This window comes from Pelodiscus sinensis, chromosome 4 (assembly GCF_049634645.1).
Source record: "Pelodiscus sinensis isolate JC-2024 chromosome 4, ASM4963464v1, whole genome shotgun sequence".
NCBI classification, from domain to species: Eukaryota; Metazoa; Chordata; order Testudines; family Trionychidae; genus Pelodiscus; species Pelodiscus sinensis.
In genome coordinates, this window is record NC_134714.1 from 15,908,583 (window position 1) to 15,922,248 (window position 13,666).

At 44.8% G+C, this 13,666-nt stretch overlaps 1 protein-coding gene across 6 annotated transcripts in view; it reads left to right on the forward strand.

Moving 5' to 3' along the window:
* The first annotated feature begins 1,471 nt into the window (after window positions 1-1,471).
* Window positions 1,472-13,666, forward strand: part of BRF1 (BRF1 general transcription factor IIIB subunit) — a 270,488-nt gene continuing 258,293 nt past the window's right edge. For 2 of the 6 annotated variants that reach the window (XM_075926413.1, XM_075926417.1), the window contains exon 1: window positions 12,751-13,091. In XM_075926413.1, coding sequence (XP_075782528.1) covers window positions 12,905-13,091 — 187 coding nt within the window. In that variant the 5' untranslated portion in view covers window positions 12,751-12,904. Of the gene's footprint in view, window positions 2,513-12,747; window positions 13,092-13,666 lie in introns of those variants that run through there. The other 4 variants (XM_075926416.1, XM_075926414.1, XM_075926415.1 and 1 more) reach the window with 4 other exon arrangements.

Below are 13,666 nucleotides of genomic sequence, written 5' to 3' on the forward strand. Positions count from 1 at the left end.
TGTCCTCTGCTCCTCTCAAGAGGGGCATTGTGTGAGCTGACTAAGCTTAGGGCAGTCTAGTCTAGTAGGTGGAGTAGGTCAGAGCCATAGTCTGTAGTCAGGTGCCAAAGCCAAGGGTCAGAAAAGGCAGAAACGAGAGCCAAGGTTCAAGCTAGAGCCTGTAGTCAGGAGCCAGAGTCAAGGGTCAAACCTGAGGTGAGAACTGGCACAAACAGAGTATCAGTCAAGGGTTGGTGGGGGCAGGACAGAGGCAAAGCAGAGTGCAAGGAAGGAGCAGTAGAAAACAGGTCACATAGGAGTAGACACAGTGGTGAATATCAGCACTGAGAAGCTAGTAAGCTGCTGCTACTGGTATAAGAGCAGGCCTCTGCAGCCTGTTAGATTGCACATCTGATCAAGCAGCCTGCTGCAGGCCTGCTGTACCGATGTAACTTCCAGGAGACTAGCTCTGCTGCAGGCCCTGATTCCTGGCACACTGCTGCCTCCCCTGAGTGCGTAAAAGGCTTCCTTCCATTATCTAGCCTCTCTGGAATGCAGAAACATGATGTGGAGGTATGACTGAAAGATTGGAGCCATGTGGATCCTGAGTCATGGTGTAGCTAGGGTCCAGCATTGCTTTAATATGAATTTAGAAATTAGGCATTAGTTTCTGAGGTCTGTAGGGCTGGGTGATGGTTTCTTTAGTACTGGCTGGACTTTAGAGGTGCCTGTAGATTCTCCTCAAGAAAGATGACGTTATTTGCTAGTTGAGGTTCCTGTTCTCTATGCTTCTTTACTATCCAAGAAGGGGAGCATGTAGGTTCCAGGCCTTGCCATCAGTGTGTCTATGACTGTATCCTCTATTAAAGGGATGAACATCCTCCCTCTGTTCTTCTTGATGGCAGAGGGGATTAGGATAATCCCTGTGACTATGGTAACACCCTCTATTCACTGCTATCTTTGAAAAAGACCTCAAAGCTTTACAGGTTGAAACCCTCTCATCCAGGACTCATCTCTTATTCAGGACTCTGTCTGTGACCATCAATATTCATGGTCCACAGATGTTGCTGGACCAGAGAGCCCCAGTTGCAGAAGTTGCCAGCGGCTGGGTGGAGATGGTCTGGGGGGCCAGCAGTCTAAAGGGAGCCAGGCTAGCAGCCTGGCAGCTGCAGGGGCCAGCGGCTGGGAGTGGAGCCCCGCCAGGGGGAGGGAGCATTGGCGGGTGGTAAGGAATGGATCCCTGCCAGCAGGCTGGCACTGGAGCTCTGTCGATGGTAGGGAGCCCGGCTGGTGGCCAGGAGTAGAGCCCTGCCGGGGGCAAGGAGTCCTGGCCAGTGGCTAGGAGTGGAGCACCATGGGCAACATCATGGACAAGCAGCAGCAGCCAGAGAATTGACTTCTCACAGCCCAGAGATGGAAATAATTGGGTTAGCTGAAACGTACAAAAGCCCGAAGGAACAATTATGAATTAGGACAAGGGAAATACGCAGCTAGACCTTTACTTGTTTTTGCTTGGCATGCTTTGTACCTGACTTGGATGAATAATGCTGTGTTTGAAAAAGCGATTGTTGAGTTGAGGCAACCACCTCACTGGTCACAAGTCCATAGGATTTACACAGATGCCAAACTCAAAGGAGCCCATTGTATTAACATGGTTGGGGTGGGGGCTGATGCCCATAGACCCAGTCCCAGAGTGGTTGAGCTGTGTGGCTCCATGCAAACTGAAGGGCAGGAAGCCAGACCTGTCACCTAAGAGCACTGCTTCTCTATCCCTCACTGTCTCACACAGACAGCACCAGCTCCCATGGCTGCTGGTACTCCACTGAACCTTGCTGTAGTCAAGAATCTCAGGGTATTCAGACTCCAGTACACTATGGCTAGGTCCAGTTGCCTGTGGTCGGATATAGTGGAGTGTGGCAGCTCAAGGGAGAAGGAAGGTTGTGGATGCCTCATTCAATGTTGTTCGGCCCTAGTGGAAATTAGAAAAGGCGGTGCTCTGCTTGAATTTACACTGTTAACAAATGGTCCCCTGCACCGGCCGAGGATCAAGAGAAGCAGAACTCAGCTCCACTACACACCATCCCTACCAGCCTTACTTCTCCTCCCACTTATGCCAGGAGTGGGAATGGGCTACCAAAAGTCTCCACGTCTCTAGATGGTTTTAAATTCCTTCAGTGGGAACCCAAACGGACAGATGTAATACAATTCTCGCTAGAGATGCTTCTGCAGGATGAAACAAACCTTTCCTTCCAAACTTCCAGATTCCATGCTGCTGTCATCACATTCCACATTCTGTCTGGAGTTACAGCATCCTGCAGCCTTCTGTTGCTAAGACCTCTGGTAGATAAAAGTATGGGAGCTAGGAAGGAGTGACTGGAAGCTGCTGTCCTGAAGGGGTTTTTCCATAAAGCCTGCCTTATTTACTTCAGCAAAAATCACACAAGGAGACACAGCTACTGAGCCTTGATATTTAATTTAGATGTCACAATGGGGATGCCAGACAACTTACTTAGCCACTTATTTAAGATTCAAGGTAGGCTTGTTTGTGAACAGTAATAGACAAAATGATCATTGCATTCAAGGCAGGTTCAAGTTCTCTGTTAACACTAGCAGCTATCACACAGCTTAATGGTTGCCAAAATACTTCCTTACCACTAAAAATTAGTGTTGAATACCCTTAATAGAAAGACAGGTAAATAAGTCAAAAAGGTAAAGGTGAAGAAAATGAAACCAATAAAAAACCGATAAACTTCTTAACTTCACTAAGCATTACTTCCCAAGTCTGACATTATAGTTCTTTCCTTTTCCTTTAGCTCCCTCTACCGTTCATTACTTGTATAACAATATTTACTATGAAAACATTTTGACTGTAAAGTATCTTTTCAGTTGCTTTCGCCTTAGAGCAGTGGTTCTCAAAGTGTGGTTCGTGGATCACTTTGAAGGTGGGCCAAAGCTTGAGGCTCAGGCCCCCCCATGAGAGGGGGGTGTTTCAAGCTTTAGGGATGTCAGTGTGTAGTCGACTACATGATTAACCGATAAGCCTGGGCTTATCAGTTACTCATATTGACTACATGCACTCCCCCTTTGCTGCCTCTGTATCAGAGGCAGCAGTGCAGGTTGGCAGGCAGGAGCCGGTCTGCGCAGGAGCCAGTCTGGCTGCTGGCCCTGCATCTGGGGACTATCGAATAGTTGTGTAACCACTATATTTTGAATAACACAATTATTTAATTAATTGCTATCTAACATCTTCACTGAGCTTCTCAGGTGGGATCTGGTTCACAGGGGGAGCAAGCGGCTCAGCACACTACCATTCCCACTCCTCCTGGCTTTCCCCATTGCTTTCATTGGCCAGAGGTGCCTGAGATGTGGTGACTGGGAATGGTGGGGATGTGAAGCCAGGTAAGCACACCTCATCGCCCTCATGCCCAGATCCCACAGCCCATCCTCCTCATTCAACCACCACCAAGATCCCACAGCCCCACTCTGCGCCTTCCTTTGCTCCTGCACCTTCCCTCCTGGCCAGACACCTCACCTCTAGTCAGCTCACGCACCCAGTGGGGCTGATGTGGCAAATGGGGTGGGCTGTCTCTGCATCCCCAGAAAAGATGGGGCCGAGGGCAGTCAGTTCTTAGTGCTGCCTGGAGCATGGTATTGGGCTCCCCGCCAGCCCTCAAAGCCATGGGGAGTGGCACTCATACAGCAGTTCAAAGGAATTCTTGGCTCCTTTGAATGGCTGGGCACCAGAGCAATTGCTTCCCCCCCCCCCATCGGTGGGCATGCTTGCATCGTACTTCTTGCATAGCCCCTCCCTCCCTGCTCACATTTTATCATCATGGGTTGTTGGCTGGTGATCTGCAGAAAGGTTTGCATAGAACAGAGTGGGTTATGAGCTAAAAAGTTTGAGAACCACTGCATTAAATGAAAGTTTTTCTCAGCTTGAGGGTTGCTGTACTTTCTCTTTTTACTAGCACCCTCTGGTGGTCTTTGTTATTTATCCAGTCTCAAAGCTGCAAAAGCAAGACTGAGATTGTTTGAGAGAGAAATGGAATGAGTGGGTACATTATTGAGCATACAAAGTAATGAATGGAATACAGAAGGAAAATTTGGAATGTCTGTTAGGGATGTGAATGGGTAACTGATTAACCAGTTACCTGGTACCTGGGAGCTGTTCCAGCCCCGATGGGCTCCTACACAGGCTAAGAACTGGTAGATCCAGGCAGAGCTGGAAGTGGCAGCCCTATGTGTGTCTGGGAGCTGGGAAGTTGCTCCGTTCACTGCCTGCAGGGGGACCTCTCCAACCTGGCTGTGGTGGGCGGGGTGAGGGGGCTATTCCACCCAGCCAGGCTGGAACTGCCCCCCTGCTTGCTCCCCTTTAATTGGTTAACCACTACATTTAACCGATTAACCAATTAAATGGGATTTTACATCCCTAAAGCCTGTACACCCTTTCTTTTAATAAAAGAACAGAGGGACATTCAATGAAACTGAAAGGCAGCAAATTTAAAAGTGAGAGAAAGAACTACTTGTGCAGACAATGCATACTTAGCCTGTGGAACTCATTGCAACCCATTAAAGTTAAGGCCAAACTTACCAAGATTCAAAAAGGAATTGCACATTTGTATATGTTAGATGGAACTGCTAGTAAAGAAAAAGAAAATCCAAACAAATGTAAAAAATTACTTAGGTTATTTTAAAGGAATATAAAATTTAAGTCCTCTTTTTTTAGGACTAGGCCAACCACTAACTGAAGGTGTTACAATGAAACTTTTTCTATAGTGAGATTATTCAATAATTGCTGGCTGTAGGTTTCTTGCACTTTCCTCTGAAGCAGGTCGGTCTGTCACTCAGAAACAGGATATTTGTTTAGATGATCTCTTGTTCTGATCTTATTTAGCAATTGCTACGTTGCTGTGAATTAAAGACTTGTTGATACCTCACTGAAAACTTTGCATAGGCATGAGAACTAAGGGTGCTGGGGGTGCTACAGCATGCTCAGGCTCCTGGCCTAGTGCCTGGGCAACTGCCAGCCCCATATGCTGGGTGCTCTGCTACCAGTCCCAAGTCCTGAGTTCCCAGCAGCTACCCTGCAATGCAGGGACTCTGCTGCCAGCCCTGTGTGTTGGAATACTGGTTCGAGTCCTGTGCACACAGACTCTCAATCTCAGTGCTCTCCCTCAGTGTCAGGGAAAGACAGAAGACTGACAGCATTCAATGCTGACAAGTTGAGGAGAGCTGCATCAAAAGCTTGGCTACATGTTGCCCACTCAGTGAGAAACAGATTTTGAAAGTGAGTCTATAGGGTTTCCTCTTCTGCATTAAGTTAAGTAATTCAAGTGACTTCTGGTAGATAAAGCAGACTGAACAAACATCCTTCCATTATATATTTCCCATTAACCTTCCTTCCCAACTATGGAACTGGTTGAATGCCACAGTGTCTATATTACAGCTTGGATGAATACTAATCCAGAAAAAAAAGGCTTACTTGCTGGGATAAGAGCTGTCTGAGCTCCGTGCCTTCAGGAATGAATGACTGGAAGAATTAAAAAACCAGTGAGTTTTAATATTTGGCACTTCCGTAGCACCTTTCATAGAATCATAGAAGTGTAGGACTAGAAAGGACTTTGAGAAGTCAAAGAAGGCAGAAACCAGAGCCAAGGAATAAGAAATAACTAGACCATTCCCGACAAGTGTTTATCTAACCTGTTCTTTAAAACCTACAGTGGTGGAGATTCCACAACCTTCCTACGTAACTTGTTCCAGTGCTTAACTACCTTGACAGTTAGGAAGGATTTCCTAATGTCCACCCTAAACCTCACTTTCTGAAATGTAAGCCCATTGCTTCTTTATCGTATCCTCAAAGGTTAATGAGAATAATTTCTCACCCTATTTCTTGTAAGAATCTTTTATGTACTTGAAAGCTGTAATTGTGTCCCCTCTTAGTCATGGACGGAGGGTATAAGAGGCGGGTGAAGGCAATGCCTTCCCAAATGGCCAGGCATGACCCCGGCAACACTCCACCCCCAGAACGCATACTGCATCCAGCTTCTGCCGAAAGCTGGACTGAAGTAGTAGGTGGTCTGGGGGCGGAGTGTTGCTGCCCTCAGTGTTCAGCCACACTGAGGCTGCAGATGCTGGCCTGCCCTCTGCCCCCTCATGGTGCTCCAGGGCTGAGAAGGCTTTTGTGGGGGAGCTGAAGGCTTGCCCCTGTGGTGGTAGAGGGGGCTTGGCTCCTGTGAGGGATGGGGCATCAGACAGATGGGGTGGGGTTGGGGGTTTGACTCCCCCAGCCCAACATTTACGCACCACCCATGTTCTTAGTCTTCTCTTCTCTAGACTAAACACAGTTTTGTTCAATATTTTCCTCACAGGTCATGTTTTCTGGACCTTTAATAATTTTTGTTGCTCTTGTCTCGACTTTGTCCACATTTTTCCTGAAATGTGGCAATAAGAGTTTGACACAGTACTCTATTTGAAGCCTTATCTGTGAGAGAAAGAGTGGAAGAATTACTTCTCTTTTGCTTACAACACTCCTGCTAATACATTCCAGAATTATGTTTGCTTTTTTTGCAGCAGTGTCACATTAACAACTCAGATTTAGCTTGTGATCCGCTATAACTCCCAGATCCATTTCCCCAGGAATTCCTAAGCAATAATTTCCCATTTTGTAGGTGTGCGAGTCATTGTTCCTTCCTAAGTGGAATACTTATCATTTGTCCTTCTTGAATTCCATTCTATTTACCACAGACCATTTCTCCAGTTTGTCCAGATCATTTTTAATTTTAATCCTATCCTCCAAAGCACTTGCAACTCCTCCCAGTTTGTTATCATTCACAGCCTTTATAAATGTTCTCTTCATGCCAGTGTCTCTCAACCTTTCCAGACTATTGTATCCCTTTCAGGAGTCTGATTTGTCTTGCGTACCCCAAGTTTCATCTCACTTAAAAACACTTGCTTACAAAATCAAACATAAAAATACAAAAATGTCACAGCACAGTGTTACTGACAAATAATATTACTACTACTGAAAAATTACTTACTTTCACACCTATGCCATATAATTATAAAATAAATCAATTAGAATATAAATATTGTACTTAAATATCAGTGTATAATATCTAGAGCAATGTGATCAAGTCATTGTCTGTATGAAATTTTACTGTTTATTGGCTTTGCTAGTGCTTTTCATGTAGCCTGTTGTAAAATTAAGCACATATGCAGATGAGTTGACGTACCCGCTGTAAGACCTCTACATACTCCCAGGAGTATGTGTATGCCTGGTTGAAAATCACTGCTTTATGCCCTTCTCTAAATCAGTGGTTCTCAACCAGGGCTATGCATTCCTCTAGGGATATGCAGAAGTCTTCTCGTGGGGGAAACATCAACTCAGTTAGATATTTGCCTAGTTTTGCAACAGGTCACATAAAAAGCACTAGCTTTTTAAAATTTCATAGTGACTTGTTTATACTGCTCTATGTACTATACACTGAAGTGTAAGTACAATATTTATATTCCAAATAATGTATTTAATTATATGATAAAAATGAGAAAGTAAGCAATTTTTCAGTTATAGTGTGCTATGACACTTTTATATTTTATGTTTGATTTTAAACAGCTAATTTTAAGGTGAAATTTGTGGGTATGCATGACAAATTGGACTCCTGAAATGGTACTGTAGTTTGGAACGGTGAGAGCTACTGATCTAAATAATTCAAGAAGCTATTGAACATAATCAGACCCAGAACTGATATGGACATATCCCCCACTCAATATACCCTTCTAACTTGACAGTGAACTACCTGTACTGATAACTACTCTATGGGAATGGTTTCCAACCTGTTATGCAATCACCTTATAGTAGCTCCATCTAGGTTGTACTTCCCTAATTTGTTAATGAGAAGGTCATGTGAAACAGTATCAAAAGCTAACAAGATGGTTTATTAGGTGATGAGCTTTCGTGGGCCAGACCCACTTCCTCAAATCAAATTGTGGGTTTAAGTTGGGGGCTGTAGGTGATGACAAGTGCTGTTCTATTGTTGGTTGTTTTGGGTCTGTCTTGAAGTAGATGGTTTCTGGGTTTTCGTCTGGCTCTTTCAATTTGTTGAAATTTCTGGTATCCCAAAATAGCCCCGCTGTCTAGACGTAGCCTAAATGAATCCAGCTTCTCAGAAGGAATTTGGCACTATTCAGACATCGGTCTTAAAATATAAACATAATTTGACATCATTACAAATATTAACTTGCAAATATACCATAACTTGACTTTCAAGTAGTGTAGATACAAAATACATTGAAAATATATAGAAAACAATGGAAAACAAAATGATACAAATAACTTCAGGAGCACTATACAAACCTTACACCACCAAGGGATATAAGCTCTAATTGTACTGACAGGAAATATAGGAATTGCCATTGTGAGGTTAAGCTATTACAGTCCACATTTTCAAAATATTCCAGTATTTTTGAGTATTCAGTTTAATTTTTTTGGTTCGTATTATGGTGGCATACACAACCTCCTGAGATTAGGGACCCATTGTACTAGCTGCTATATATAATACATAGTTAGAGACAGTAGCTACTCCAGTGTTTACAATCTAAATTGGCAAGGCAAAGCGTGGGAGAAAAGAAGCATTATCATTCTAGTTTTACAAATGGGAAACTGAGGCATGGAAACATTAAATGACTGCTTATTGTTAAACAGGCTATCTGTGGTAGAAGAAGGAATCAAACCCACATCTGCTGAAGCCTATATTAGTACGGTACCTTATCCATAAGACCATCATTTTTCTTTTGTAGAATGTAGATTGTAACTTGAGATACCTTGTTTCTGATTTAACAGAGGTATGAACTCCTGCAACTCCCATTGACTTAAGTTGGTGTTGTGGTTGCCCAATATTTCTGAAAATCAGGACCAGGTCTCTTAAGCTGAGCATTCTAAAAATGGAGACATCCAAAATCTGTAACCAGTTTGGAAATTTGGGTCCCAAATATCCAAACGGACAATCAGTGGCCCAGACTGTGCTTAGGGTTTCCTGAATTTTTTATAATTTTCTCATTCCGCCATACCGCACTAACTCTTGATAATCAGAGTGGTCAGGAGCCAAATGCTGGCACCTATTTGGTTAAAGCATGAACTCAATACATTGGCACTTTTTTGACTACTTCAACTGGAACAAAAAAAGACAATCAAAGATAGATAGAAGGGCAATTTAGAAGTAGATGTGGAGGTATAATAGAGTGATACAATAAGAATATGTTATTTCAGAGCCCATTTGGACCACTTTATATTTCTTTTACTTTGTCACTTTAAGGGTGCATCTAGACTGGCAAGATTTTGTGCAAAAGCAGCTGCTTTTGTGCAGAAACTTGCCAGCTGTCTACACTGGCCGCTTGAATTTGCGCAAGAGCACTGACTTTGTAATGTACAAAATCAGTGCTTCTTGCGCAAATACTTTCACGCTCCTGCTCGGGAAAAAGCCCTTTTGCGCAAGAATACTGTAGACAGGGAAGAACTGTTTTGCGCAAAAAAGCCCCGATGACTAAAATGGTGATTGGGGCTTTCTTGTGCAAAATTGCATCTAGACTGGCCACGGATGCTTTTGCACAGAAGCACTTTTTGCGCAAAAGCATCCATGCCAATCTAGACGCAGTCTAAATGTTTAGGCTTGTGCCCCAGAGGCCAGTAAATGGAAAATATCTCTGATTTCTAGATACTATATTTAGTTGAATGTTATTTATTCTGTTAAAGCTTGTGCATGATCAATACAAATAGCAAGATAATTGAATTGGCTCTTATGATTCTGAGATCTGATGGTCTGGAGCAGGGCCAAAACAATCTATGGTCTCATTTTATCCTTGGTAGTGCCTCCATCTATGACCTTGGACAAATCTCTTAACCTTCACCTCTCATTTTCCACTTCTGTAGAAGAAAGATAATAAGTCTTATCTATCTCAGAGAAGTGTTGTGTCAGCTACCCCCTGAAACTAATTAATATATGTAAAGCATCATATAAATGCTATATATTTTATTTATAATGTTAAGGACTAGCCTTTAAATGTGTCTTTTTGTCAGTCAACATGTCTATATTTTTTCTGCAGTAATTTGTGTAATTCACTATATAGAGTCAAATAATTTAAAAAATCCCTGTAACCCTTGGAGAACTACATGTTTCTGGCTTGTAACAAATGGAACCCATATAATAAACTATGCCAAGAAGGGCAAGTGTGTATATTAGGCCATGAGACTGTTAAGTGATTACAGAAAATGTTCCTATTAATACATGAAATAAATAATATGATTTATGACAACTAGATGTCAAATTATTTTATAACCTTCAGAGGGGTAGCCGAGTTATTCTGTAAGGGTTATGTCTACACTGCATTCCTCTTTTGAGAGAGGAATGCAAATGCAGCCGAGTGAAATTGCAAATGAAGTGCAGATTTGAATTTCCCATGCTTCATTTGCATAATTGCGTCCTATTTTGAAAAAAGAAACACTATCTGGACACGGTTATTTCAAAAGAAAACCCTTCTTTCAAATATCAGAGAGGTAGCCATGTTAGTCTGAATCTGCAAAAGCGGCGAGGAGTCCTGTGGCACATTATAGACTAACTGAAGCGTAGAAGCATAAGCTTTCGTGGGCAAAGACCCACTTCGTCAGATGCATCTGATGAAGTGGGTCTTTGCCCACGAAAGCTTATGCTCCTACACTTCAGTTAGTCTATAAGGTGCCACAGGACTCCTCGCCTTCTTTCAAAAATTACCCTTACTCCTTACAAAGGGTGTGTCGAGACCACAGAGTTTTTTTGAAAAAATGTAGCCTTTTTTTGAATGCAAATTGTGCTTTTTTGAAAGAAAGCATTTGAAAGAAAGACTCTCTTTTGAAAAAGTGGCTCGCTTTTTCGAAAAATCTGCTTGTAGTCTAGATGCTCTTTTTCGAAAGAGACTTTTTTGAAACTAGCTTTTGAAAAAGCCTGTTTCGAAAGAGGCTTGTAGTGTAGACATACCCAAAATAAGATTTAAGAGTAATTTCGAAAGAAGGATTTTCTTTTGAAATAACCGTGTCTAGACATCATTTCTTTTTTCGAAATAGGGTATTTTGAAATAGTGCCAGGATGCGATTATGCAACTAAAGTGCGGGAAATTCAAATCCATGCTTCATGCAATTTTGCTCGGCTGCATTTGCATTCCTCTCTCGAAAGAGGAATGCAGTGTAGATATACCCTAACAGGAAAAACTTAAAAAACAAGAAATAGTCTGGTAGCACTTTAAAGACTAACAAAACATGTAGGCTGTGTCTGATTTTGCGGAAAAACTTGCCAGCTGTCTACACTGGCCGCTTGAATTTCCGGAAAAGCATTGACGATCTCATGGAAGATCGTCAGTGATTTTCCGGAGAAACTATGTTGCTCCCGTTTGGGCAAAAGTCTTTTTCTGAAAGACTTTTGCCCAAAAGGGCCAGTGTAAACAGCACAGTAGTGTTTTCAGCAAAAAAGCCCCGCTCGCGAAAATGGCGATTGGGGCTTTTTTGTGGAAAACCGCGTCTAGATTGGCCACGGATGCTTTTCCGCAAAAAGTGCTTTTGCGGAAAAGCATCCTGCCAATCTAGATGTTCTTTTCCGAAAATGCTTTTAACGGAAAACTTTTCCGTTAAAAGCATTTTCGGAAATTCATGCCAGTGTAGACGTAGCCGTAGATGGTATCATGAGCTTTCGTGGATACAACCCACTTTTTCAGATGACCAGAGTTATAATCCTCTTATAACTACGCAGTCTTTAAGATGCTACTAGACTGTTTGTTGTTTTTTAAGTTTTTCCTGTTACAGACTCACTCTGATATCCCTCTGAAGCGTATCTACTCTCTGTCTTTTTTTCTTCTTCTTCCATTTTTTTTCCTTCTCCCCCCCCTTCTCTTTGGATCTGAACTTCCAACACTCCAGACATCTGAAGAAGTGGGTTGTACCCACAAAAGCTCATGATACTATCTACATGTTTTGTTAGTCTTTAAAGTGCTACCAGACTATTTGTTGTTTTTTAAATTATTTTATATTCACCCTAGGCTCTCAGGAACCTCAGTAGGGATGCTGAGGATGAATGATTTGTCATACATTTACAAAATGTGAAACACTGCACTACAAGTACCAAGTATGAGATTAGTACTTAATGGTGTATATGTAACTCAGACCTGCTAAAGTGCTTGCTAGCTGTTGGTCAGTGGCACACAGAGAGGCTCTACATGCAAATACCAGAGGCAGTAAGTAGAATAAGTGCTAGAAGCTGGTGCTCTCAGGAGCCTTGGGTTCTGGGTTCAAGTCCCAGTGCCTGTGTGTAGCTAGTGCTAGGCAGGAAAAAAAGAGAAGATAGAAGCACTGTAGAGCCAGATGAGAAGCGTGTGGGGCAGCAGCGTGCTACACGGCAAACTGCTGGGGACAATGATGTGCCTGGAAGGGGTCATAGGAGGCTGTGGTGCAAGGAAGGGGGTTCTGTGATTGGCAGGAGGCCTTAGGTGTGAGGTGGACGAGCACAGATTGTAGGTGGGCTGAGAGGCTGTGACAGGCATCTCTGTTCACCTACGGGGGGGGCGATGGACTGGAGGGTTATGAGGGGCTGTGGGCGTTGACAGGCTGGGGCTGTAGGGTTCACACTGATTGGTCGGTGAGAGCCTGACGCGAGGCTGTGGGCGGGGACTGGACCCGAGCTTGGTTCCCCGCCCGGCTCTGGGCGCTGGCAGGAAGCGGTCGCCGGGGCGAACTCTCGCGAGAGGAGGCTGGCGTTGGCGTGGGGCTCCTCCCCCCCCCCGCCGGCCTGAGCGAGGCCTGCGCTGAGCGGTGCCGTACCCTGAGCGGCAGCCGGCCCGGGGAAGCGGTTGGCGCGGCGCGCGCGAGAGCCCCCAGGTAGCGCGTGCCAGTGCGGGCCGGGCCGCCGCCATGCCGGGCGGGCGGGTGTGCGCCGTGTGCGGCGGCTCGGAGATCGAGGTGGACGCGGCGCGGGGGGACGCGGTGTGCACGGGCTGCGGCTCGGTGCTCGAGGACAATATTATCGTCTCCGAGGTGCAGTTCGTGGAGAACAGCGGCGGCGGGTCCTCGGCCGTGGGGCAGTTCGTGTCCCTGGACGGTGAGTACGGGGAGGGCAAGCGGGGTCCCTCCCTCTCCCCAGGGCTGGGGGGGGGGGGGGTCCTCTGCAGGACGGGCCTTGCTTTTCCTACATCTGTGGGGAGCCCCTCCCCATTCACTGCTGCCGGCCGTGGGGCGTCCCTCGGCCCAGCCCCCCTGCTGTAGGGACAGCAGGGCAGAGCTTTGTCCTGGGCGAGAGGCATCTGACAGGTGCATAGGTCAGTCATTGGGGGCTGAATTCTCCACGTGACTGTCCCCTTTTCACACTGTAAATGGCCAGGTGCCATCCTTGGGGGGGGGTCTAGGTTGTATGGGGGGGTGAGTAATGGGTTCCCCTGCATTGTGCTGTTACTTTCAAGTGTAAAACTTGGGCTGGTGAACTCTGGAATACTGACAAGTGAATATGTCCTCTACAGGCTTTGGTTACTAGCCGTCCCTTGGTATGACTGAAAGGTGGCTTGCAACTACTTTATCTAGCAGTGATGCAGATAACGGTCCCGATTCTGCAATTGGATCCATGTGTGTAAATCTCTGCATCCATGTGGCTTCAGCTGCAGAATTTGGCACCCAGCAGCT